This window comes from Mesoplodon bidens (assembly GCF_964165515.1).
Source record: "Mesoplodon bidens genome assembly, chromosome: 4".
In the NCBI taxonomy this organism is placed as follows: domain Eukaryota; kingdom Metazoa; phylum Chordata; class Mammalia; order Artiodactyla; family Ziphiidae; genus Mesoplodon; species Mesoplodon bidens.
Genome location: NC_138160.1, coordinates 143,145,518 through 143,169,505, shown reverse-complemented (window position 1 = coordinate 143,169,505; position 23,988 = coordinate 143,145,518). Strand labels below are relative to the sequence as shown.

The 23,988-nt window shown below is 56.0% G+C and overlaps 2 protein-coding genes across 5 annotated transcripts; one reads left to right on the top strand and one right to left on the bottom strand.

Annotated features, from left to right (window-relative positions):
• Positions 1–583: 583 nt before the first annotated feature.
• Positions 584–5,456, top strand: PODNL1 (podocan like 1; the record flags this gene model as incomplete). Its single annotated transcript, XM_081230842.1, is given in 10 exon segments — positions 584–623; positions 626–942; positions 1,438–1,531; positions 1,811–1,875; positions 2,008–2,117; positions 2,389–2,545; positions 2,808–2,923; positions 3,393–4,050; positions 4,747–4,895; positions 5,018–5,456. Coding segments are annotated over 10 exon segments (1,857 nt in total). The 3' UTR covers positions 5,169–5,456.
• Positions 5,457–6,069: 613 nt separating this feature from the next.
• Positions 6,070–23,873, bottom strand: CC2D1A (coiled-coil and C2 domain containing 1A). Of its 4 annotated transcripts, none has more exons than XM_081231883.1 (29): positions 23,702–23,873; positions 22,200–22,335; positions 20,475–20,590; positions 20,316–20,381; positions 19,921–20,055; positions 19,603–19,837; positions 14,055–14,179; positions 13,666–13,738; positions 13,416–13,487; positions 13,193–13,323; positions 13,041–13,113; positions 12,211–12,344; positions 11,728–11,842; positions 11,474–11,646; positions 10,655–10,777; positions 10,517–10,575; positions 10,309–10,425; positions 9,118–9,191; positions 8,984–9,042; positions 8,814–8,865; positions 8,624–8,723; positions 8,446–8,536; positions 8,005–8,142; positions 7,849–7,913; positions 7,195–7,258; positions 6,974–7,100; positions 6,823–6,899; positions 6,682–6,729; positions 6,070–6,598 (listed from the first exon to the last, which is right to left on the bottom strand). In XM_081231883.1, the coding sequence occupies exons 1-29, from the start codon at positions 23,759–23,761 to the stop codon at positions 6,578–6,580; spliced, it is 2,859 nt and encodes a 952-aa protein (XP_081088009.1). In that variant the 5' UTR covers positions 23,762–23,873; the 3' UTR covers positions 6,070–6,577. The 4 variants fall into 4 exon arrangements, with proteins under 4 accessions (XP_081088009.1, XP_081088011.1, XP_081088010.1 ...); XM_081231885.1 differs by having other exon boundaries at positions 7,849–7,910; XM_081231884.1 differs by having other exon boundaries at positions 11,728–11,839.
• Positions 23,874–23,988: the final 115 nt, after the last annotated feature.

Sequence of the window (23,988 nt, the reverse complement as noted above, 5' to 3'; positions counted from 1 at the left end):
GGCCAGCTGGCAGGGGGGAGGAGGGGCCCAGATGGCAGACCTGGCTGGGAGCCCACAGACCGGTGTCTGGACTGGCAGGCTGAGCCCAGGCATGCCCTGACCCATCATTGCCAGCCCCGGTTCCTTGGGGACCCTCCTGTGCCCTGAAGCGTCCTCCACTCCTCTGCCCCCACCTCTACCCCTGCGGTTGGCCCAAATACCAGACAGGGCAAATCTCAGCTTTCCCCCAAACATTCCTTGCTCCTGTGGCCCGGCCCAGGCTGGCCGAGGTTACGCAAGCAGAGCTGGGGAGGTGGCGGGGGGGGGGGGCGTGGAGGATTGGGGGGAGGTGGGTGGGACCGAGGGGACAGGCTGGCCTGTCCTCATCACCCCATCCGGCGCCTGCCTGCCCTCCGCAGGGCGGGGAAAGGGTGGGCCAGCTCCCCTGAGCCCCTGGGAGAACAGGCTGGGGGGGGAGGGTGGCCAGTGCCAAGAGATGGGGGGCGGTGGCGGCCACAGCAGAACCTCCAGGAGGTGACCGCCTGCTTTCCATTAGGGAGCCCTGGTCAGCAGTTCCGGCAAGACGGCAGACCTGGGGCTGGCTATGGTAAGTTGGGGCAGGGGAGGGTCTGAGGGTGGGGCCTGCCTGCCCGCCCCCCTCCATGCGGGGATGCTCCTGTCGCCATGGTGACCCGGTGCCCAGCCTGGGGACACCCTGAGCCGTCCCTCAACTCCCAGTGGCTGAGCCTACTGCTGTTGCCCCTGCTGCTGCCCGGGCCCCCGCCCGCCCTTGGAATGGAGGACGCCTCATTCCCCCACCTGGGGGAGAGCTTGCAGCCCCCGCCCCGGGCCTGCCCACCACGCTGCTCCTGCCCCCGGGCTGACACAGTGGACTGTGCCGGCCTGGACCTTCGGGTGTTCCCGGACAACATCACCAGGGCAGCTCAACACCTCTCCCTGCAGGTGGGGCCTGGGGTGGGGGGGCAGGGTGGCTCCCAGGGGAAGCGGGGAGCCTGGGGAGTGGTTGGGTTGAGGGTGATGGGGTGTGGGGTCCACGTGCAGGGGTGAGGCATTGGGCGTGAGGGTCTTGGCACTGATGCGAGTTGGCCTTGAAGAGGGTGCAGGGCTCTGTTTGTCCGGTGAGAGGAGGTGGGGGCATAGATATTGGAAGTGGGAAGGGCTGAGGGTTTAGGGGTGTCGAGGAGGTCAAGGTCTGGTGATTACGGGGTTGCTTGGGGTCAGCGTGGCGGGGCATTTGAGATCAACTGTAGGGGTGCATGGGGCACTGGGGGCCACTCTCTTTTTGGTTACAGGGTTGTTCCGAGGTAATAAGGCATTTGGGATCAAGTAGAGGGTGATGGGGTGTCAGAGCTCACTGCTTAGGCTGATGGGAAGCTGAGAAGCAGGGCCCAGGGTCACGGGGGTCAGGGTGTGAGCACCCCCCTCCCTGCCCCACAGAACAACCAGCTCCAGGAGCTCCCCTACAACGAGCTGTCACGCCTCAGCGGCTTGCGGACCCTCAATCTCCACAACAACCTCATTTCCTCCGAGGGTGAGGGGGACAACGGGAGGCGGCCCCTCCCCACCACGGTCCCCGCTGCCCTCTCCCTCCCCAGCTCGGTCTGTGGGCAGGTCTGTGGCAGTTCCCAGCACTGTCCTTTGCTGAGCAGGATGGAAACTCAGGGGATGGGGGGCAGGGGCTGTGGCTTTTGAGGACGTGGGGGGCGGGGCCTGGAGGAGCCTCTGCCAGTCCCTGGCTGGGTGGGAGCACAGACTGCGCCCTGCCCCCACCCCACACCAGCGGTCCCCTCGCTGCCCACCTCATTCACAGGCCTGCCTGACGAGGCCTTTGAGTCCCTCACGCAGCTGCAGCACATCTACGTGGCCCACAACAAGGTGAGCCCCCCTCACACACACACACAGGGGTGCAGCCGGGCTGGGGTCATATAGCACAGAGGGTAGATGGGACAGCGGGCGGTGGGGTGCAGGAGGGGGGCCACCAGGACCAGTGCGGCTCTGCTCCCACAGCTCTCTGTGGCCCCCCAGTTTCTGCCCCGCTCCCTCCGTGTTGCGGATCTGGCTGCTAACGAAGTGACGGAGATCTTCCCGCTCACCTTTGGGGAGAAGCCGGCGCTCAGGTAGCCCCTGGCCCAGCCCAGGCCCCAAGGGTCTCAAATATGCCTGAGGTCACTCCCCACCCTGGGGGGGTCTGGTGGGGAGACAGGGCCCTGGATGCTCTGTTTGGAGAACTCAAGACTGAAGCAGAGAGCATGCACGCGCGCACACACACACACACACACACACTCACTCACTCACTCACTCACTCACACTGAAGGTGGCCCTGAGCTGGGGTGCGGGGCGGTGGGGAGGCCAGGGCGGGGCTGGTGGCCGGAGCCTGGCTCCCCTCAGGTCCGTGTACCTCCACAACAACCAGCTGAGCAATGCGGGCCTGCCCCCCGACGCCTTCCAAGGCTCCCAGGCAGTCGTCACCCTCAGTCTCTCCAGCAACCGGTTCAGCTATGTGCCGCCCAGCCTGCCGTCCTCGCTGGAGCGGCTCCACCTGCAGGTGCCCCTCCTTCACCTCACCATCCCCGAGTCCCCACCTCCCTGGGCTCCCTGCACCTCTCTCCTGGGGGACCCCGCCACCTCCTTGTTAACCCAGTAGTCAGAAATGTCTCTGAGTCCCTTCCACTGGCACTGGCCGCTCACAAGCTCTCTGTGGGCAGCCTTGCTCAAGCGAGCTCCTCGCCCCTTACTCAAGAGCCCTCTGTGGCTCCCCACTGCCCTCTGTCCCGGACCCTCAGTCTCATGCTCGCCCCCCTTCCCAGAACAACCTCATCTCCAAGGTGCCCCGAGGAGCCCTGAGTCGCCAGACCCACCTCCGTGAGCTCTACCTTCAGCACAACCAGCTGACGGACAGCGGCCTGCATGCCACCACGTTCAGGTGGGGCCTGGGGACAGGGGGTTCGGGGGTGCGGCCTCGTGCCGGCAGTAGGGGCTGAGGATTCAGCATCTGGGGGCCCCAGGCCTCCATCCCCCACCTCTGTATGACTCCTAACTCAAGGCCTCACTTGGTGAGCGCCTACGATGGGCCAGGCTCAGCCAAGCACCTGGCAGCATCCCTGTCTCCAACCACCCTGGGCCTCGGTCCTACGACCCAACGACACGGCTGCCACATGAACATCTCAGACCCAGAATTCTGTCCCGGTCACCCCTACATCTAACCCTCAGGCTGGAACCTGCCCTGATCACCCCCAGGGTTACCTCCTACCCAGATCTCTCAACTCATCACCCCCAAGTTGGAATCTCCAGCTTACGTCTCTCAGGACCAGTCCTCAACACCCCCCACCAAGATCCATCCGGCCCCCCACTCTGGGTTCCCAGCCCGACGCCGACCCTCTCTCTCCTGCCAGCAAGCTGCACTGCCTCGAGTACCTGGACCTGTCCCACAACCAGCTGGCCGCGGTGCCCGCCGGCCTGCCGCACACCCTGGCCGTGCTGCACCTGGGCCGCAACCGCATCCGCTGGGTGGAGGCTGCCCGGCTGCGTGGCCTGCGAGGGCTGCGCTACCTGCTGCTGCAGCACAACCAGCTGGGGGCTGCAGGGCTGCCAGCCAGGGCACTGCGGCCGCTGCGGGGCCTGCACACGCTGCACCTCTACGGCAACGGGCTGGACCGCGTGCCCCAGGCACTGCCCCGCCGCCTGCGGGCCCTGGTGCTGCCCCACAACCGCGTGACCACGCTGGGTGCCCGCGATCTGGCCGCCACGCCCAGCCTGGCTGAGCTCAACCTGGCCTATAACCGCCTGGCCAGCGCCTACGTGCACCGCCGGGCCTTCCACCGGCTGCGGGCCCTGCGCAGCCTCGATCTGGCCGGCAACCAGCTGACCCTGCTGCCCTCTGGCCTGCCCGCCAGCCTGCACACCCTGCAGCTGCAGCGAAACCAGCTACGGGCCCTCGAGCCTGAGCTGCTGGCCGGCCTGGACCAGCTTCGGGAGCTCTGCCTGGCGCATAACCGGCTGCGTGTGGGTGACATCGGGCCTGGCACCTGGCATGAGCTGCAGGCCCTCCAGGTCAGGGGTGGGCTGCTTGGCCACACTGAATGCCCGCAGGTGTCCCCACGGCCCCTCCACTCCCTGGCCTGCCTGCCCAGCAACTCCCCTGCAAGGCCCTGAGATGCCAGAAAGAGAGTTCCCACTGCAGGCCAGCCCTGGGGTGGATAAGACAGATCCAGCCCCCAGGCCTTTGCCTGTGCTGCCCCTGCCACCTGGTCCTCCACGACCACCCCTCCACCTCCCCAGCTTCTAGCTCTTTCTGAGCGCTGTTGATGCCACATAATTTAGGCCATCTGTGGGTGCCAGGCACTATTCTAGGTCCTGGAGATGCCACTGGGCACAGAAGGACACGGCTCCTGGCCCCTGGCACAAACATCCTAGTTAGGGAGAAAGCAGTCAGCAACAATCATAAGCAAACAATTGTTAGAAGGGCACAAGGAGGTAAAGGAAGCACCATCTTTGTGAGGGATTAACTGAATCAACGGTTCCCACAGCAGGCAGGGACCCTGCCTCTCTGGGCCCCCACCACCTAGAACAGGGCCTGCCCCAGAGGGGACTCAGTTTACCTCCATTGAGGGCAGGATTTGGCAGCCACAAAGTAGCTGAGGGAGGGGGCAGAAGCACCGGGCTGGGAGGAGAGCAGTTTGGGGCTTGGCTAAATGCGTGGCCCAGGGCCTGGGGCCGCCACGGCACCATCTCTGCCCGCCTGCCCAGGTGCTGGACCTCAGCCACAACGAGCTGTCCTTCGTGCCCCCCGACCTGCCTGAGGCCCTTGAGGAGCTGCACCTGCAGGGCAACCGCATCAGCCACGTGGGCCCCGAAGCCTTCCTCAGCACGCCCCGCCTACGTGCCCTCTTCCTCAGGTGCCCTGAGGGTGGCAGGGCCAGGTGGCTCCAGGTGGACAAGGGAGGGCTGTGGGGGACGTGAGCAGGCCTGGGGGGGCACCTCCCCTCAAAAACGCCCTCACGCCCACCTCTCGGTCCAGGGCCAACAGGCTTCACATGACCAGCATAGCACCCGAGGCCTTCCTGGGCCTCCCGCACCTTCGCGTGGTGGACACGACGGGTAACCCTGAGCCAGTCCTGGTCCAGCTGCCACCCACAGCCCCACGTCGGCCACGGGCAGAGGGCCCCTGAGCCTGGAGGGGCCCAGTAGAGCAGCCCAGACACCTGGGGCTCTGCTGGGCTGTGGACTAAGGAGACAGCGCCCAACCTGGGGCCTCGAGCTGGCTCTCCCAGGCCTGGAGAGCTGGGCCCGCCTAACCCATGCTGGCCAGGATGCTGGGACAGGGGTGCCACCTCGACACACAAGGAGCCCAGGGAGAGACTGAAGCGTGCAGCTCGCACACTGGGTGTGCAGGCAACTCCGACCCTGCTGGACACCCCCCCACTGCCCGTGCAGATGGACACAGCAACAATAAAGCCTAGCCCGGGACCTCCCTCGCTGTCCAGTGGTTAAGACTCCGCGCTTCCACTGCAGGGGGCGCAGGTTCGATCCCTGGATGGGAAACTAAGATCCCACATGCCACACAGTGCAGCCGACAACAACAACAAAAAGCCTAGCCCTTTCAAGTGTTCACCACTGATCAGGTGCCCTTCAGCTTGTGGGAGGGGCTCTCATCTTCCCTGCGTCCAGCAGAGGCAGCTGAAGCTCTGGGATGCTAAGTGGGTCAGGCAATTTGGCCCAGGTCCTGTGGCCAGTGAGCGGCAGGGCTGGCTGTCAAGGCCCTGAGACACACACGGGTCACCAAGCAGCACCACGTATGACCTGACCACACATGTAAACCCAGATACGCCCAGGGCCACCAGCTGAAGAGACACTCGCAGATGCCCCCCAGGTGGGCCACAGACGCTCATGACACGTGCACAGGCCTTCACACACGTCCTCGCAGCAAGTGTGCGCGTAGCACACATCCTTCACGGGCACACCCCCTGCCAGCCTGCTCTTCTCGCAGGCACCTCTCCATCAGCCCGCAGGGGAGCTGTGAAGGAGACCCAGTCCAGGCACTGAGGGCAGGAGCAAGAAACAAAGGCAGGACAGAGTGAGCCAGGTATGGCCTGGCTGTTTATTCCGTGTGTCAGCCCTGGGGGCCCAGCTGGGCCAGGGCAACCCTCTGGGGAGCCAGCTGGGCTCTGGCTGGCCTCAGTGGCTTCTTTGGGGTATGGGTGGGTGTCAGGGTTAAGGCTGGGGACGGGCTGGAACTAAAGTGCTTGCAGGGGCCCTTGAGGTTTGGTCCTAGCTGCCCTCCCACCTCGGAGGCAGGCAAGGGGCCGCACACCCCTGGGCTGTGCAAACGGACTCTCAGGGGCCCACCCGGCCAGGCCTAGGTGAGGGGCACACACAGGCGGACGCCCCCAACGTCCCCTGCCAGGGAGGCTCCAGTCGCGCCAGGTGGGCCCAGCCAGGGGAACGTGTCCATCCAGAGCCGATTGTCCACTGATTGTCTGCTTGTCTGGTCTGAGGCTGTGGCCGTGTTAGCTCCTCCCAGTGCCGGGGCCTTGGACCCGCTCCCGGCTCTCCAGGGGCCGCCTGCCCCTTTGGCCCCTCACCTGCGGAGCCGCTGCAGCTGAGGGGAGAGGCCGCCGGGGTCAGGGTGGGGGGGACGTGGCCACAGCTGCCCACCCTGTCCCCAATACCCAAGCCTCTCACCTCACTCTCGACCAGGTTCCGTCTATACAGTGCCTCCTTGGCAGCCTCCTGGGGGGCCAACAGGTGGTCAGTGGGCAGCCCCTGGCAGCCCTGGCCCCCCGGCCCCCCGATGCCCACCCGCCCGGCCCGCCTGCGGCTCACCCTGCTGCCATCATTGCCCAGGCGTCGGGCGGCCTCTGTGTAGAACTGCAGTTGCCGCTCCAGCTGGGCCATGTACTCTGAGGGAGGGAGGGGGTCACGATGGGGCCCCCTGCCTTGCCCCTCCCCCACCTACTCATCCCTGAGATCCTACCCCGCCGGATGCTGGGGCCCCCCTGCTCCAGCTGTGCCCTCTGCCACTGGCTGCGCTGTATGATGTCCTGGTACTGCTGGGCCACCTCGGGGGGCACCGGCCGCCGTGCCTGCCTGAAGGCCAGGATCTGGGAGGGGTGTGCAGAGGGAGTTGTGAGGGCCCTGCCCGGGCCTGCTGACCCCCAATCCTGCCCCACTGAGCCTTGCAGGATGGGTACCCACCTTCCGCTCCAGACGCTCTTGGTCGAAGGCCAGCACGCTGAGACTATGCAGGGGCCGGGCTGATCTATGGGGTTGGGGAGGGGTGAGGGGCTGCAGGGATCTCCCATCCCCGACCCCACTAATTCAACAGACACATTGGGCACTGGGGAACAGTGGGAGACAAGCCAGGCCCACCCCTGTATTGCCGAGTCCACAACCTAATAGGGACAATGGTTGTACACCCAGGCAACTGTGACGCCAGGTGTCAGGGAGGGCTTCCTGGAGGAGGTGAGAGCCAGGTTGGGACTCAAAGGAGTCAGAGTTGGGCAGAGGAGCAAGGAGATAGTGTGGGGATAGGGGTTGTAGGATAGGGATACAATGCTCAGGACATTGTAACCCAGAGAAGCCCAGAGGTCAGTGAAAACTAAGTGTATCCATGAACCAACAGGAGGAAGTGGGGAGAGAGAAGGCTGGACATATTGACGGAGATCACAAAAGGTCTTAAAGATCAAGCTGAGGAGTTTAAACTAGATGCTCCAGGAGAAGGGAAGCCAGGAAAGGTCTTGAAGCAGGGGAGAGACATGCTCCAATTTGTGCCTGATGGGAAGTTGTCCAGGACAGGCTGAGATAAGAAGAAGGGGGTTCTCTCCAGCACAGCCAGGCCCAGCCACCTACCTGTTCCCTGGCTCCCTCGTAGGAGCAGGCACGGGAGGGGCTTTCCCTTTGGGCCCAGCAACCTGCTTCAGAGGACAGAACCAGTCTTGTGAGCCTTGGCCCCCTTGAACCAAGCCTCCCTCCTTCCCTGGGGCTGCCGATGGGCAGGGCTCTCACTGTGGGCACAGCTGCTGGTATGGGGTCGATGACCAGCCACCTCTCAGTTGTCGTCTCCAACTGCTGGGCCGTCAGTGGCTCCCGAATCCGAACCATCACCTCCAGCCGCCCCCCTGTGGGCCTGCGACCATCCAGGACCTGGGTGGGAGTGAGGGGAGCCTGTTAGGAAGCAGGCAGTGGCTGGAGGCTCAGGGCTGGGCTCAGGGAGACCAAAGCAATTTCCAAAATACGAGTCCATGGGTATGGCTGACACACCAGCTGCTCATAATGGAGCAGGGTGCTGAGGGTATTTAAGGCTGGGTAGCAGGGAGGTCTGGGGCTCCCGGGGAGGGGCTGGGTCAGCAGAGGGGACCCTTGGGGGCTCAGGGCAGGCAGCACCTGGGCGGTGTTCCTGAGCGGCACGGCCATACCGGAGCGTTCAGACGAATGTCCACCTCTCACCTCAAGGATCTCCCGAACCTCGCATGCTGCCTCCAAGGCGTCCAGCTTCAGCTGGGCTGTGCCCAGGACCCGGTCGGTCTTGAACAGCCCCCTGTGTGTGTGAGAGGGGACAGGATGGTTGGCCCAGGGAAGCTCCCCCTCCTCTAGAGCCCATGCAGCACCTGTGGCCCCAGCTTACCCCTTGTGGACCACTTCGAACTTGATGCCTTTGGTCTGGATGGCCCTTCGGAAGCCACGGTGGCTGCGGTTGATGCAGAGTTTGAACTGCTCCTTGAACTCTGCCCAGGGAAGGAGGGAGGGAGGAAGGAGGGGTCAGGCTATGGTCTCATGGGCTTTCGGAGGAGGGCTGCTTCCCGCCCGAGGCTCACCAGGGGAGTCTGTGTTCTTGATCACACTGGTCTTGTCTTTCTGAGCTTCTTCCTGTGACCAGACAGGAAGCGAAAAAGGTCAGGGGCTGAGGCTTGCCCTTGAACCCCGGCCAGACTCACTCCCGGGCCTGATGGGGCTTGAGCCCGTCCCTCCTCAGCTCCCCACATACCACATTGGGATAGGGGAAGTCGAACCGAACAAAGACATCCAGGTCACCGGGGGACAGCCCTGTGGGCAAATGAGGGTCAGAGCTGGGCAGAGGGGTGGATCCCACGGCCCCACCCCTGCCTGAAGCCCCCTCACCTGGAGGTGTGGGCAAGTTGATGCCCTTCACAATGAACAGGAGCATGTCGTTGCTGCTGAGGTCAGGGAAGATCCTTCCAGGAGGGCGGGCAAGAGACAGAGGCACCTCAGTGCCACTGCCTGCCCGCCTTCTCTGCCCTCCCCCCAGTCTCTTAGGGCTGTCTCAGCGCCTAGGCTTGAGTTTTAGGACCAGACAGAATTCTCTATCCAGGTCCACCACTGGCTACCTTTTGAGTCCTTTCTCCACCCTGCACATACTTATTTGGGACTTACTCTGCACCAGCCAGTGGCCCTAGCTGCTGTGGGACCTTCTCTTTCTTTGACAGTATTTCTTGAGCATCTACTATATGCCAGCCAGTGTCTTCACTGCTGGGGATACAGAAGTAAATGAGGCAGACCCCATGCCTTTGCTCATGGAGCCGGGGCTAGAGCTGAGTGGACAGATGACCCATGAATATATAAATAAGCAAACAAAACAACAACAACTCTGCAGAGAATTAAAACAGGGGAGAGAGTGGAGTGTGCTCAGGAGGGGCTGCTTTAGACAGAGTGATCAGGGAGGGCCTCTCAGGGGAGGTAACATCACAGGTGACTCTGAATGTCAAGAGGCCGCTACATGGTAACCTGCATGAGAGAGTCTGAGCAGAGGAAATAGCTGGTGCAAAGGCCCTGAGTGGGAACACGGCTGGTGTGTCTGATTGACCAAAAAGAGGTCTATGTTGCAGGAGGTGAGTGAAGTGGGGACAGTGGGAGGAGAGGAAGTGATAGGGAGCCAGGCTATGCAGATGTAGGGGGGCCGGGGTAAGGGTTGTGAGTTATCCTAGATGGTGATCTTAGGTTATCCCAGTGCCTGCACCTAATCTCATCTACAAGTGGGAAAAAACAATCCCAACTCCCTGGGGTGTAAGAAGACTTAACAGGAGCAGGACCAAGATCACCATCCCACAGGCTTGCCCAGGCCTTTGGGACCAGGCACATGCCTGCAGTCACTAGATCATCCCCACTTCCAAGTGTGTCACTGTCAACACCCTACTGCCATCCTTCACTCGCGTGTCACGTCTGCCTCAGGACCCCTGCACACATTGTGATCCCACCAGCTCCCCAAACTCTACTCCAGAGGCAAATCCTCTGCTGGCTTCCGGGGAGCACAAACCCCTCTCCAAAGGGCTGGGGGGGTCCCAGGGGCCTTACTTGATGACGCTGAAGGTTCTCTGCTCAAAGCGAGCAGTGGGTGTGGGGAGACCCCGGGCAAAGGCCTGCTTCAGCGTCTCCATGCTCCGCTTACAGTCCTCCGCCAGCTTCTCAAATCTGCCGGCAAGAGGGCCCTGCTCAGGTCCCGGGTCCCAGGGGCGGGCTGGGGGTGCAGATGTCTGGTGGGGATGGGGGCGGGGCCTCTTACTTGCTGGTTTCAGCGAGGTTGCCCAGGTGGGTGAACTGGTTAGAGTGGTTCAGGCACATCTGAGGGAGCAGAAGAAAGTGAGGGGAGGGTTGGGGGCCCATGCCCTTGTAGTGACTTGGGCAGGGAATCCCCCTTCACCTCGTGCTGCTGCCTTATGAGCTTGGTGAGTTCACCGTAGCGCCGGACAGACTCCTGAGAGAGACCTGGGCCTGGCCGCTGGACCAGGGCGAAGTCGTCCTTGTTGACAGGGGCGGGTGGCACCTGGGGAGGACGAGGCTCATGAGGTAGGGTCTGCTGGTCAGCAAGGAGCAGGCCCACCCAGGTCTCTGCCAAAACGTCACCCCTCCTTAAAGAGGCCTTTCCTGACTATGGCTTCATCCCCTCTCTCTGTTCTTCCTTCTTTCCCAAGGAGAAAAGTAATGCTCAAAGAGAAGTGGATGGTCCTGCCCCAAATGGCAGAATCTGTTATCCATTTTCCTCCAAGTCTGATCCCCATCCCCTCTTCCCTAGTAATGGAGTCCTGCCTGGGCACACAGCACACATGTAGTCTACATGTCCCAGTCTCTGCTGCAGCTAGGTGTAGCCATGTGACTCAGTTCTGGCCAATGGGAGGCAAGCAGAAGTGATGACAATTCCATGTAACTTCTCATAGCCGGGATGCAGACAAGGCATCAAACCACTGTGACCATGTGGACAAGACCTAGGGTGCGGCAGAGCAACAAGATAAAAGAATCTGGGCCCTGAAGGGCTTTGTCTTTTAGAGACCAGAATGCCCTGAATGTTACATGCAAGAAACATAAATGTCTGTCTTGTTTCAGCCACTGTCTTGGGGAGGCCTATTTGTTTCAGCAGCTTAACCTGGATGCTGATTAATACACTCTAAGTCACATGGCTGCTAAGTGGCACGAGCCTGAAGGGTGAGTGCTTGGGAAGGTCCAGCAGGCCTAGAGCGTTCACCTTGGCGATGTCCACGGGCAGCCCGTTGCGTGAGGCCTCCAGCATGGGCTCCAGCCCCTTGGCCTGGCGCAGGTGCATCTTGGCACCCTCCACGTCATTCTTCTGCTTGGCTCGCAGCGCCGCCTGCAGGAGCTGCTTCCTGCGGCCCTCCAGGAAGGCCAGCTGCTGCTGGGCTGTGGGCACAGGGGCGTCTGCGGGTGCTGCCCAACCTGTGGCCAGGCAATAGGCAGCCCAGGTGGAGCAGGTGTACCTACCTCTGGTGGATGTGCCTTTGGGGGCTGCTTTGGCTGCTGGGGCTGATCCTGACTGGGGTGCCTTTGAAGGTGGGGCTTTGGGCTGGGCTGTGGGGGCTGCAGGGCTGTTGAGCTGCTGAGGGATAGAGAGGAAGTCAGAGCTTTCCCAGCACCTGTGATGAGTCCACTCCCCAAAGGGTCAGGGCCCGACACTGACAACACTGACCGTCTTAGTTTCTGTTTCCTCAGCACTGAACACAACATATGATCTTGTTCACACTGAATCTTTGCAATAGCCCTGGGAGGTAGGGACTATTACTGTGCTCAGTTTACAGAGGAGGAGCCCGAGGGTCGGAGAGCAAAACGACTTGCCCATGGCCACACAGCCAGAAGGCAGCAGGGCCCCGATGTGTAGCCGGTTCTTTCTGGCTCAAGGCCAGGACTGCTGGGGCTCGGCTTTGCTGCCACTCCCTTGCCTCACCCCAAGGCCCCGGCCCCTCACACCTTCTTAGGCTCCTCATCCTCTTCGTCCTCTGGGCCTTCATCCTGGTTGGCCAGCTTCACGGCAGTCTCTAGGACCCCCACCAGGCTCTGTTGGGTGGGTTCAGTGGCCTCCAGGCCCTGGATCGGGGGAAAGCCTGGGCGGCCAGTTGGGACCCAATCAGGAGGGAGAGGCCAACACCATAATGGCGGAGACTCAGGTTCCTCCCCCGATAAGGAGCCTCAGGCCATTGAGTCTACTTTGCATGTAAGAAAGGAGATGCTGCTGGTTGGGTGGAGATGGCCAGACCATTCCAACCTCCCTCTTGCCCTTCCTCTTGCCTGACCCCGACTGGGCCTTGACCAGACTCCAACAAGCAAGCACTGTGTGAGGTAGTGTGCTGGGCATAAGAGGTAGTCTTGGGCCTGGAGGGACTCCCACGGGACCAAGGTGCAGACACATAATTGCTCTCATGGGGGACACACGGGCAGCTCTGAGATCCCAGAGGAAGCCTCCTACCCACTGGGGGGCTGATGGGAGGCTAAGCAGGGATCTGTAAAACTGAGAGCTGATGACTAGGAAGGAGTTGAGTCAAAACAAAGAAGAAATGGAGGGAGCAGGCAGTGGTGGGCTGGTGAACAGGCTCTCCAAATAAAACCTGATTTTTAGTGCTTGCCAATTTCCGTGGTATAAACTCTCCCATTGTGACTGATTTTAAGCTACCAACTGTCTAACAAGCTTGCAGAATTTCTGAATGTGCAAGCCATTGGTTCCCTGAGACTGCAGAGTCAGAAGGAATAGCACCTGCAAAGGCTCAGAGGTTAGAGGGGTAGGGGCCGGAGGCGGGGCCTACCTGGGGGCACAGGCAGCTCGGCCACATCCACAGCCCGGCCAGCCTTGTGGGCTCGGATGGCATCTTGGTATTGCTGCAGGGGACGCAGGTGTTAGGGCTTCCTGGGCAAGGTTTCGAGGGGCTGCCGACCCGCCCACTTGGTCTCCACACACCTTCACAATGCGCTCGTGCATGCGAGCCTTCCGCTGGTCCCCCTTGGTCTTCGCCTGAGCCGCGGCCACACAGTACCGCTCCATCCGCTGCTCCAGCGCCTCCAGGAGAGTCCTTGGGGGTGCAGGAACCTCTGGGCCAGACAAGGGGGTAGAGTTAAGAGTCTAGGGGTGGGGAGACTGTCTTGTTCTGGCTGGCCCACCCCACAGGGTCCCAGAAGCCTACCTGGCATGGAGGGCACGACGGCAGGAGTTGGAGGCTGTGTTGGCAGTGATGGTGGGTCTGGGGGCAGCTGGTCTGGGGGCAGAGAGGTCCAGTCCGATGGGGGGCTTGCTTGTGGCCGCCCTTTCCCCCACCAGGCTGGCCTGGCCTGAGGGTGGGGTCCCTGGGCCTGACCAACAGGGGCGGCAGCATTAGAAAGAACTTCGTGGAGGCCTCCAGCAGTCCTGGAGGGTGGGCAGGGTGGGGTCCTCACCAGCTGGAGGGGGCAGGCGTGACAGGTCCACAGGCTCCCCCCGGCTCAGGGCCTCCAAGACAGCGTCAAAGCTCTGGGAAAAGGAAGATCAGGGGAAGAGGCTGCAGCTGGGGGCCAGGACCCTGAGGGGAGTCCCTATGTCCTGCCCACAACAGAGGACTCCCCGCTCTGTCCCTTTCTTTGCAGCAACTTGCTCAAGCCTCTTCCAGACACTTATGCCCATTTCACAGAGAGGGTAAACTGAGCCTTCAAGAGGTGCAGCAAACTACAGCTACGGAGTGACCAGGATTCAAATCTGTCTGACTCCAGAGCCCCTGTTCTTTGCCATCACACAATGTCAGGAGCATCCTGTCCTCTCCCTCTGACCCTGTCCGTCAGTCTGGGCACACCTTGGCCACGCGGAAGTGTCTTGCGGCAGTGGCGGTATCTCCCTGCTGCTTGGCGCGGAGGGCGGCCAGCTTGTACTCGCGCTGGCGGCTCTGCAACTGGGCCAGGGGGCCAGGGCTGCAGGGACCTGGGAGGGGGAACAGCACGCAAACCATTTCTACTTAATTCTCACAACAAAGACTGTTCTTAGGCCCACCTTATAGATTTGAGAATTAAGGCTCAGAGAGGGGATACTGCCTCCCCAAGGTCACACAGCCTGAAGATGGCATGATGGGGACTCAACCGCATGATTGTCAGTCTCTGGAGCCATTTCTGTTTTGCCCCCAAGAGAATTCTGGAAAACTTTATGTACCCTTACACATTTTTAAGTTGACATCGAAAACTTTTCATTTTAAGTTGAAAAAGTAGCAAGGGTTGTCATTCCCAGTGTCTCCAAATATTGACATTCGATAAAGAAAACCAACACACCACTCTTTTAAATCAAATGTATCCTAACTACTATGGTGATTTGAAACTCACCAATATTCCCTTTTTATTTTTTCAAATTGCGCTAAAATACACACAACATAAAATTTACCATCTTAACCCTTTTTAAGTGTACAGTTCAGTGGCATCAAGTACATTCACATTGTTGGGCAACATTCCCCACCATCCATCTCCAGAACTCTTTCATCTTCCCCAACTGAAACTCTGTCCCCATAAACACTAACTCCCTATCCCCTCTCCCTGAGCCCCTGGGAACCCCCATTCTACTTTCTGTCTCTACGAATTGGACTCCTTTAGGGACCTCCTGTAAGTGGAATCATATAGTATCTGTCCTTCTGTGACTGGCTTATTTCACTCAGTATAATGTCCCCAAGGTTCATCCATGTTGTAGCAGGTGTCAGAATTTCCTTCTTTTTTAAGGGTGAATACTATTCCATTGCATGAATGGACCACATCTGTTTATCTGTTTACAAGCATACCTCTGAGATATTTCGGGTTTGGTTCCGGACCACCGCAATAAAGCAAATACCGTAATAAAGTGAGCCACTCAATTTTTTTGGTGTCCCAGTGCATACAAAAGTGACTACACTATACTGTAGTCTATAAAGTGTGCAATAGAATTATGTCTAAAAAACCGACGTACATACTTTAGTATAAAAATATTTTGTTAAAAAATGCTAACTACCAACAGAGCCTTTAGCAAATTGTAGCAGTAACATCAAAGATCACTGATCACAGATCCCCATAACAAATATAATAATGAAAAAGTTTGAAATACTGTGAGAATTGCCAAAATGTGACAGAGAGACACACAGTGAGTAAATGCTGTTGGAAAAATGGCGCCAACAGACTAGCTCAAAGTGCGGTTGCCACCACCCTTCAGTTTGTAAAAAACCGCAATATCTGTGAATCACAATAAAGCAAAAACTGGAAAAAACGAGGTGTGCCTGTATCCGTCAATAGACGCTGTGTTTCTTCTACCTTTTGGCTATTGTGGATAATACTGCTAAGAACACAAGTGTACAAATACCTTTCCACGTCCCTGCTTTCAATTCTTTTGACTATATACCAACATTTACTTTTTTTTTTTTTTGGCTCGGTAAAAATTTTTAATTTCTTATATAAAAAGTAGCAAACTTAAAACTGACTGGGGAAAAATATATAGAAAAAGGTAAAAATTATTTTTTGCTATTTTATTAGTCTCCTGTTGCTGCTGTAACAAATTACTGCGAAGTCAGTGGGTTGAAACAACACAAACCAACATTTACTATTTAAATATGTGTCAGGGTTCACATTTAGCAATCAGGAATTTCAGATCTTCTTTTGACTATATACCAACAGTTACTATTTAAATATATGCCAGGGTTCACATTTAGCACTCGGGAATTTCAGATCTTCCCTTATTTACATCCACGTCTCCCACAGAACTGTATCATAACATGATATATGTGGGTACTTGAAAGGCTTTTTTTGACAACCCCATCGTACATTTAAATGTACATCTATGCACTATATCAGCAAAGTTGGGAAACAGGATTAAATGGCTTATTAAACAGTATGTTAGTTACAGTTTCAAACAATATGCTCAGTTTTTAGGGGAAGTATCCCTAAATTGAAAACAATAGGTACAATTGTCAGTATATTAAAAAAAAATACAATAGATACACCACCCAGTGTCCAGAAATCCTAGAAACACCTGAAAAACAGCATGCATTGTACTTTTTCAGACTGACAACTGGACCCACTGCTTTAGTTTTGGAGGACTTGTCGGAAGAGGTGTCTAAAACACCTTAACGTTTTTTTTAAATTGAGGTATAATTAATTTACTACATTGTGTTAGTTTTAGGTGCACAGCAAAATGATTCAGTTATTTATATTTATTTATTTACTTATTCTTTTTCAGATTCTTTTCCATTATAGGTTATTACAAGATACTGAATACAGTTCCCTGTGTTATACAGTAGGTCTTTGTTGTTTACCTATTTTCTATTTTATATATAGTAGTGTGTATCTGTTAATCCCAAACTCCTAATTTATCTACCCCTCTCCCCAACACCTTGACATCTGATTGGCTTTGTTTACTGCCATCGCAAGTCTCTGTGTTATAGAATTTTTCTTCCAGGATAGAATTACTGTTACAATTATTATCAGCATGAAATTGAGCAAAGCCTAAATATACTGAGCTTTTTTGACAAATAATTTTTATATACTAAGAGTAAAATTTTATCGGCAAGGCAGCTCTTGCTGACACGGTGGTGGCTGGGTCCACCTCCTAAGATTTATCTCTGTTTCCTTGTTTATTCTTTTCCTACTTTCCTTTTTTGTTTTTAATATGTAGAGAAACCTGCTCCACATCAACAAATAGAAGGAAAGAGACAGTCTTATTATTGTGATGTCACATGATTCTCAGAGCCCCTGCCCAGCTACATACCAAAAACTCCATTATGAAAAATTATTGATGATTTCAGCTGAGAATCTCAGGTGATGATTTCTGATAGTCGTCCTTGAACTTTGCCAAAAACAAAAGCTTAGAAACCAGCCTGGCTGCAGAAGGATTTAGAGACCAGGGGTTCACTTTCTGAACCCCAGGCCAGTGTTTCAAGTATCTCTTTGGTTCCCACCAGGGCAGCGTTTGCCCCTGGGGCAGATCCCCATGTTCCTTTCTTAAAGGGGGAGAAGGGAGGTTGGGGGAAAGAAACTTCTTGGGAGGTGCATCCTCCAGCAGGTGAGTTTTATAGGAAAGACAGACAAGCTGAGGGCTTGGGAATTATTCACTCAAAACCCTATGTGCGGGAATCAAAAAATCTACAAACAATAAATGCTGGAGAGGGTGTGGAGAAAAGGGAACCCTCCTACACTGCTGGTGGGAATGTAAATTGGTACAGCCACTATGGAGTACAATACGGAGATTCCTTAAAAAACTAAAAATAGAGCTGCCATATGATTCAGCAATCCCACTCCTGGGCATACATCCGGAGAAAACCATAATTTGAAAGGATACATGCTACAGGGTGAAGTCAGTCAGGAAGAGAAAAACAAATACCGTATGCTAACTCATATATACGGAATCTAAAAAAATGGTTCTGAAGAACGTAGGGGCAGGACAAGAATAAAGACACAGATGTAGAGAATGGACTTGAGGACATGCGGAGGGGAAGGGGAAGCTGGGACAAAGTGAGAAAGTGGTATGGACATATATACACTACCAAATGTAAAACAGATAGCTAGTGGGAAGCAGCTGCATAGCACAGGGAGATCAGCTCGGTACTTTGTGACCACCTAGAGGGGTGAGATAGGGAGGGTGGGAGGGAGACGCAAGAGGGAGGGGATATGGGGATGTATGCATACATATAGCTGATTCACTTTATTATACAGCAGAAACTAACAAAACATTGTAAAGCAATTATACTCCAATAAAGATATTAAAAAAAAAAAAAGGATACATACACCCCCAACGTTCATTGTAGCACTATTTACCACAGCCAGGACATGGAAGCAACCTAAATGTCCATCAACAGAGGAATGGATAAAGAAGATGTGGTACAGGGACTTCCCTGGTGGCGCAGCGGTTCGAGCCCTGGTATGGGAGGATCCCACATGCCATGGAGCAACAACGAAGCCCGTGCACCACAGCTACTGAGCCTGTGCTCTAGAGCCCACAAGCCACAACTACTGAGCCCATGTGCCACAACTACTGAAGCCCACACGCCCAGAGCCCATGCTCCACAACATGAGAAGCTATGGCAATGAGAAGCACGTGCACTGCAACAAAGAGTAGACCCTGCTCGCCACAACTAGAGAAAGCCTGCTCGCAGCAACAAAGACCCAACGCAGCCAAAAATAAATAAATAAATTAATTAATTAATTAATTTAAAAAAAGAAAAAAGAAGATGTGGTACATATATACAATGGAGTATTACTCAGCCATAAAAGCGGACAAAATACTGCCATTTGCAGTGACATGGATGGACCTAGAGATTGTCATACTGAGTGAAGTAAGTCAGACAGAGAAGGACAAATATCATATGATATCAGTTATATGTGGAATCTAAAAAAAGAGTACAAATGAACCGATTTATAGAACAGAAATTGAGTCACAGATGTAGAAAACAAACTTACCGTTACCAGGGAGTAAGGCGGGGGAGGGGGGGAGGGATAAACTGGGAGATTGGGATTGACATATACACACTACTATATATAAAATAGATAACCAATAAGAACCTCCTGTAAAGCACAGGGAACTCTACTCAATACTCTGTAATGACCTGTATGGGAAAAGAATCTACAAGAGAGTGGATATATGTACATGCATAACTGACTCACTTTGCTGTACAGCAGAAACTAACAGAACATTGTAAATCAGCTATACTCCTATACAAAAATTTAAAAAAAACCTAAAAGGTCTTGAGATTTTGAACATTGCCGATGTGAAAAAAAATAGAGGTCATGATTAAAATTACAGTGACTAATAAAATAATGTTGTGTTTCTGTAAGAAACAAACAACCCCCCCCCCAAAACCCTATGTGTGGGAATGTTACTCTGTCATAGAAAGGAATGGAGTTCTGACACACACACTGCAACATTATGCTAAGTGAAGGAAGCCAGACACAGGAGGGCAAAGAGTGGACTGACGATTCCACTTATGTGAAATGTCTACAGAGGCAAACCCATAGGGACAGAAAGTAGAATGGTGGTTACTAGGGGCTGGGAGAGAGAGAATGGGGAGTTAGCATTTAATGGAGACAGAGTTTCCGTTCGGGGTGAGGAAAAAGTTTTGAAAACAGAAGTGATGACTGAGCAATATTGTGAATAAGCCAAATGCCTCTCAATTGCACATTGAAACATGGTTAAATAGCAAATGTGTTGTTAAATATATTTTACTGCCACCACACACACAAAACGTCTCTGTGAGCTCATGTCCCCCCTGGAAAGTAGGCTCCGGGGAGGGAAGGGTGTTAAAAATATCTAACAGTCAGTGTCAGGCCGGCAACCCCGCAGAGCGCCCTACCACTGAATAAATACCCAGCCCATCCCACATCAGCCCAGCCCTGTCCTTGGCCTACCTGAGGGCAGCTGGGGCTTAGCAGAGACCAGGGACGAGGCTGGGGCAGTTGAAGGAGGACCCTCCACGATGACCCGGGAATCTGGGGCCGGTGGGTTCGTAGGGACCGGCTGGGTGGGTGCTGGGATGTGGCTGGGCGTAGCCACTGGGCCCTTCCCCACAGCCACAGGCGGCGGGATGTCCCCTTCATCGATGGCTTTCCCCTTCTGGACAGAGGCCAGCAGGTTTTCAAGTGTCTGGGAGAAGATGTGAATGTGGGTTTGGGAGGGGCCTGGAGCTGGGTGGTGAGGTCCCAGCACCCTCCCGTCTGCCCGCTCACCTTAAGCCCCCGGTCGTAGCGCCGCATCTTGGCACCATCTCCGGCTTGCCGGGCGCTTTCGATCGCTGTCTGGTAGAGGGTCAGCCTCTCCTGCAAGGTGGCCTCCAACCCTGGGCTGGGGGTTGTGGCCTTTGGCTGTGGGAGGGGCCGAGCACACAGTCTGGGCAGTGACCCCACTTGGGCCCGCCCTGACATCTTCCTTGGTTGAGTACCCACTGTATACCAGGCATGTTGCTACCCTAACCCCAAAGGGGCAGAAATCATCATCCCATTTCCCAGGGCAGAGAACTGGGGCTCAGTGGCATCCCGCCACCTGAGCGAGGTCCCATGGCTGAGAGGGGAAGAAGAAGGCCTTGAACCCCGGGCTGCAGGGACCAGTGTCTTCGGAGGTATACCTGGGCCACAGGAGGGTGGGACTCCAAAGCCTTCTGTTCCTCCCCAAGGACCTCATTCAGTTCCGCCTAGAGGGACACACAGCCAGGGGCCAGTCGTGAGGGCCTGCCAGATGGGGCAGCAATGGAAGGGAGGTCCCCTGCCCCATCCTGGGTGCTCACCAGCAGGTCATCATCAGCCTCCACATCCTCCTCATCCGTCCCCTCCTCCTCATCCTTGTCCGGGTCTCTCATGCACAAGCTGGCCATCTTCTCAATGGCCTCCATGGGCAGGGGACCTAGAGGCAGGGGGAGGCCCCAGCTGGACCGGGATCCTTCAAGAGTCCCCAGTCTCCCATCCTGTTCACCCACGGCCCCAAAAAATAGGGTAGCAGGTGGTGGGGCAGCATGTCCCCTTCCTGGCCCTTCATGGCACCCCATTGCCCTCGGGCCAGCCAGGCATGATCCCCCTCCCCGCCAATCTCCCTGGTCTCATCTCTTCCTTATCCCGCCTGAGTTGGAATCCCAGATCTGCAACTTTCTCACTGTGGGACCTTGGGCAAGTCACTTCACCTCTCTGGGCCTTAGTCTTCACATCTGTTGGATGGGGACAACAACAGTCTCTCCCTCATAGGTAGCTTGTGGGGACTAAAGGTAAAAGAAGCTCTTAGAACAGCATACTGTCAGCATTTTGTTGTTCATGTTATTCTCGTTATCCGCAGTATCCATGTGCTATAAAGTTGCTGCAAACATGGAATGAGCGAATACTGAACCATTGTCCCTGGAGGAAATACAGCATTAGGTTCCCGTGAGCCTCTGGGGCACATTTTTGTCAACCAGCCAATACATAACCTTGTCTTATGTGTGCTTCTATTTAAAGATACCTTATTTAATATACACTGTTGATTCGTTAACATTGAACTCGAGGCCAACACCACTATAACTCATGCCTGAATGAAGCTTATATAGAAGGTACATCCCAGCCTTCTCAGGCTTAGGAACAGGAGACAGCACTTCAGCACTACGCTTGGGGGCCATATGGATTCACAAAATCACCAACAAAAAGCACAAAAAAGAGAAAAATGTGGCATTAAACACACCAAAGAAAGGACACTTATTTATGCGCTGAGACAAGAAGGCGGAGTGTCGCCTCAGCTGGGAACGTGCACATCGGGTGACTCAAGTTTTCTGCAGCTCTGTACACTTCTGTGAATGACTGCAAAAGTACTACAAGCACTGATTTGGGGGTTACAAATAAATTTAAGCTAGTAAGTGAAATAACAAATTCAGAATCCATGAATAACGAGTATCAACTGCATTAGCTAGAAAGTGTAAAGGCTCCGTCTGCCCCGAGCTCCAGCCCCACCTGACCACTGCAGAGTCCCCTGGCCCCTTCCATCTCCTCCAGGGCCTCTGCATGTGCTGTGACCCACCCTCCAGAAGCAGTCCCCCACTCTTCACCTGGCTCTCCCCACTGCAGGTGCCTCCTCCGGGAATCCCAGTCCAGCTCACAGGTCTCCCCCATTGCTCTGTGCCTTCCCTATCCCAGCCCCGATCACGGAACAGTGGGTTGGAGGACATGACACATCCTATGTGAAGTGCCTGATGAACACTAGAAGATTAACTCCTGTGATGTAAGTGTGGTCATTATTCCCATTTTACAAACAGGGAAACAGGCCCACACAGATGCTGGAATTCATCAAGTCACACAGCCAGTAAGTTGCAAAGGTGGGATTCAAACCCTCATTCTGGGTCCAGAGTTGATTGCTTAACTCTTACCCAGACTGTGGATGCCAGAAGGGCAGGCACCTTCTCTGTTTCCATTTCACCATCGCCCCAGAGCCCAGCTCCAAGCCCCGCCCACAGAGGGAGCTCAGAAAATGTTCAGGGGTGTGTTGAGAGTCTTACCTTTGCCTTTAAGCTTCTCCAGGGCTTGGGGCCGGCCCCCCACCAAAGCCAAGAACTCAGCCTCCAGTTCCTGATCGCTAACTCCCTCCTCAGGGATCATCAGGCCATCTGGGGAGAGGTCAACTAGCAGGCCCAGCTGTGGGAACAATGGGGGTTCAGTCAGACCTTGGGATGCACCCCAGCTAGCTAGAGGCAGCCATGATGGACCTGGAGTCCCCTTGGAAGGAAGGGAACCCAGAGCTGGGGCAAGTCATTTCCCTGGGGAGTGCCAGGAGGCCAGAACAGGCCCAGAATACAACAGATGTCCCAAGGTGGGCAGGCCCTCTGGCACAGATCAACATGGGGCAAAGGGCAGCTAGAGAGACCCAACTGCCCGCTCTGAGCCCACACCCATGATGTGCTGCTAGCCAAGGTCAGTGGGGAAGGAAGGCCCCACACCCTGCCCCATGGCAAAGCCACTCTGCACACCTTCGTTTTTCCTTTCCAGCATCTTTTGCAGAGCGAGTCATGAAGGAAGGTTGGAGGCGTCAAGAGCAAATAGAAGCCCAGACAACGTAGAAGTTGGAATTGGGAGCTTTGCTGTGTAACATGCCTGTCTTCCTATCCTATCCTGGTTAAGGACCAACCATGATGTGATAATATCAGGTTGAAGTACACAAAATTACCCCCCTTTCTTTGGATCAAAAATGGCCAAATATTGGCAATCATATATGTCTCCATCTAATAGTAATAATGATGATGAAAACACTTATTGAGTGCTATGTTCTAGTACTTTCCATAAACTATCTCAATGAATTTTCGTGACTATCCTGTGACATAAGGACTCTTAGGGGCTCCATTTTACAGATGAGGAAACTGAGGCTTAGAGTGGTGAAGCCAAGTGTCCAACGTGTAGAAGCCAGGAGGGAACTTCAGGTCACTCAGACTGTAATACCTGGGCACTAAGTTATGGCCTGAGCTCCTTCCATCAAAGCTGAGAAAAATCAAACTCTCCCAGTGCCTGGGGTAAAGGCAGTGAGGGAGGGAGAAGGGGCCCAACCACAGTTCAGTGGGCTCATGGCAGCAGTTCTGGATTTGTGCTTAGCTCTGGCCAAGCATTTAATCCTTATGACCTTGGGCAGGTGTCTTCACCTCTCTGGGTCTCAGTGTCCTCATCTGTACAATGGGGATAAAAGAGTCTGACCTGGCCAGGCTGATGCGAGGGTTCCACGAGTGATCAGGCCAGGAGACCCATAACTGTCTTTCTTACCCCAGGTCCGAGGCCTTCCCCTCCGGGACTGGAGCTGCTGCGGCAACAGGTGGCCCCGAGCCCTGGGAGGGAGCTAGAAGCTGGGGAGCAGGGGCCAGTAGGCCGCACTTTGGGGGTCGAACCTAACCAGGGGGGCGGGGACCGGGGCTCACCTGGGGTGGAGATCTGGCTCCCCTGGGGGTGGGGCCCTCCCTTGAATGTGTGACAAGGGTGGGAAGGGTCCCCTGGGCCGGGCCGTGGGGTACAGACTCACCTGGCGGGCGGTGGCGGCTCCTCGGCCCGGGGGTCCCGGTGGTCCCTTCCTCTTGTGCATCTTCCAGGTTGGATATTCGGACCACCGGACCCCTGGCCTGGCCTCCCCCGGGGCCTATGGCCGCGCACGAGCCCTTCCTGAATCCCACGCCCCTCGTTGGCGCCCCGCGACCGCCGACCTCGCGCCCTCGGCCCCCCGGGTGGCCGCCCCACTTCCGCCTCGGCCCTTGGGCTCCGCGGAACCCGAGCGCAGCCACCGGACTTGCAGGGCCCGCCGCATTGAAACTA

Coding starts and splice junctions, on each gene's coding strand:
- CC2D1A (XM_081231883.1), bottom strand. CDS start 23,761: ATGCACAAGAGGAAGGGACCACCGGGACCCCCGGGCCGAGGAGCCGCC. Junction 11,647..11,727: donor CAAAGGCACATCCACCAGAG/GTAGGTACACCT, acceptor CTGTGCCCACAG/CCCAGCAGCAGCTGGCCTTC. Junction 10,576..10,654: donor TCATAAGGCAGCAGCACGAG/GTGAAGGGGGAT, acceptor CTGCTCCCTCAG/ATGTGCCTGAACCACTCTAA.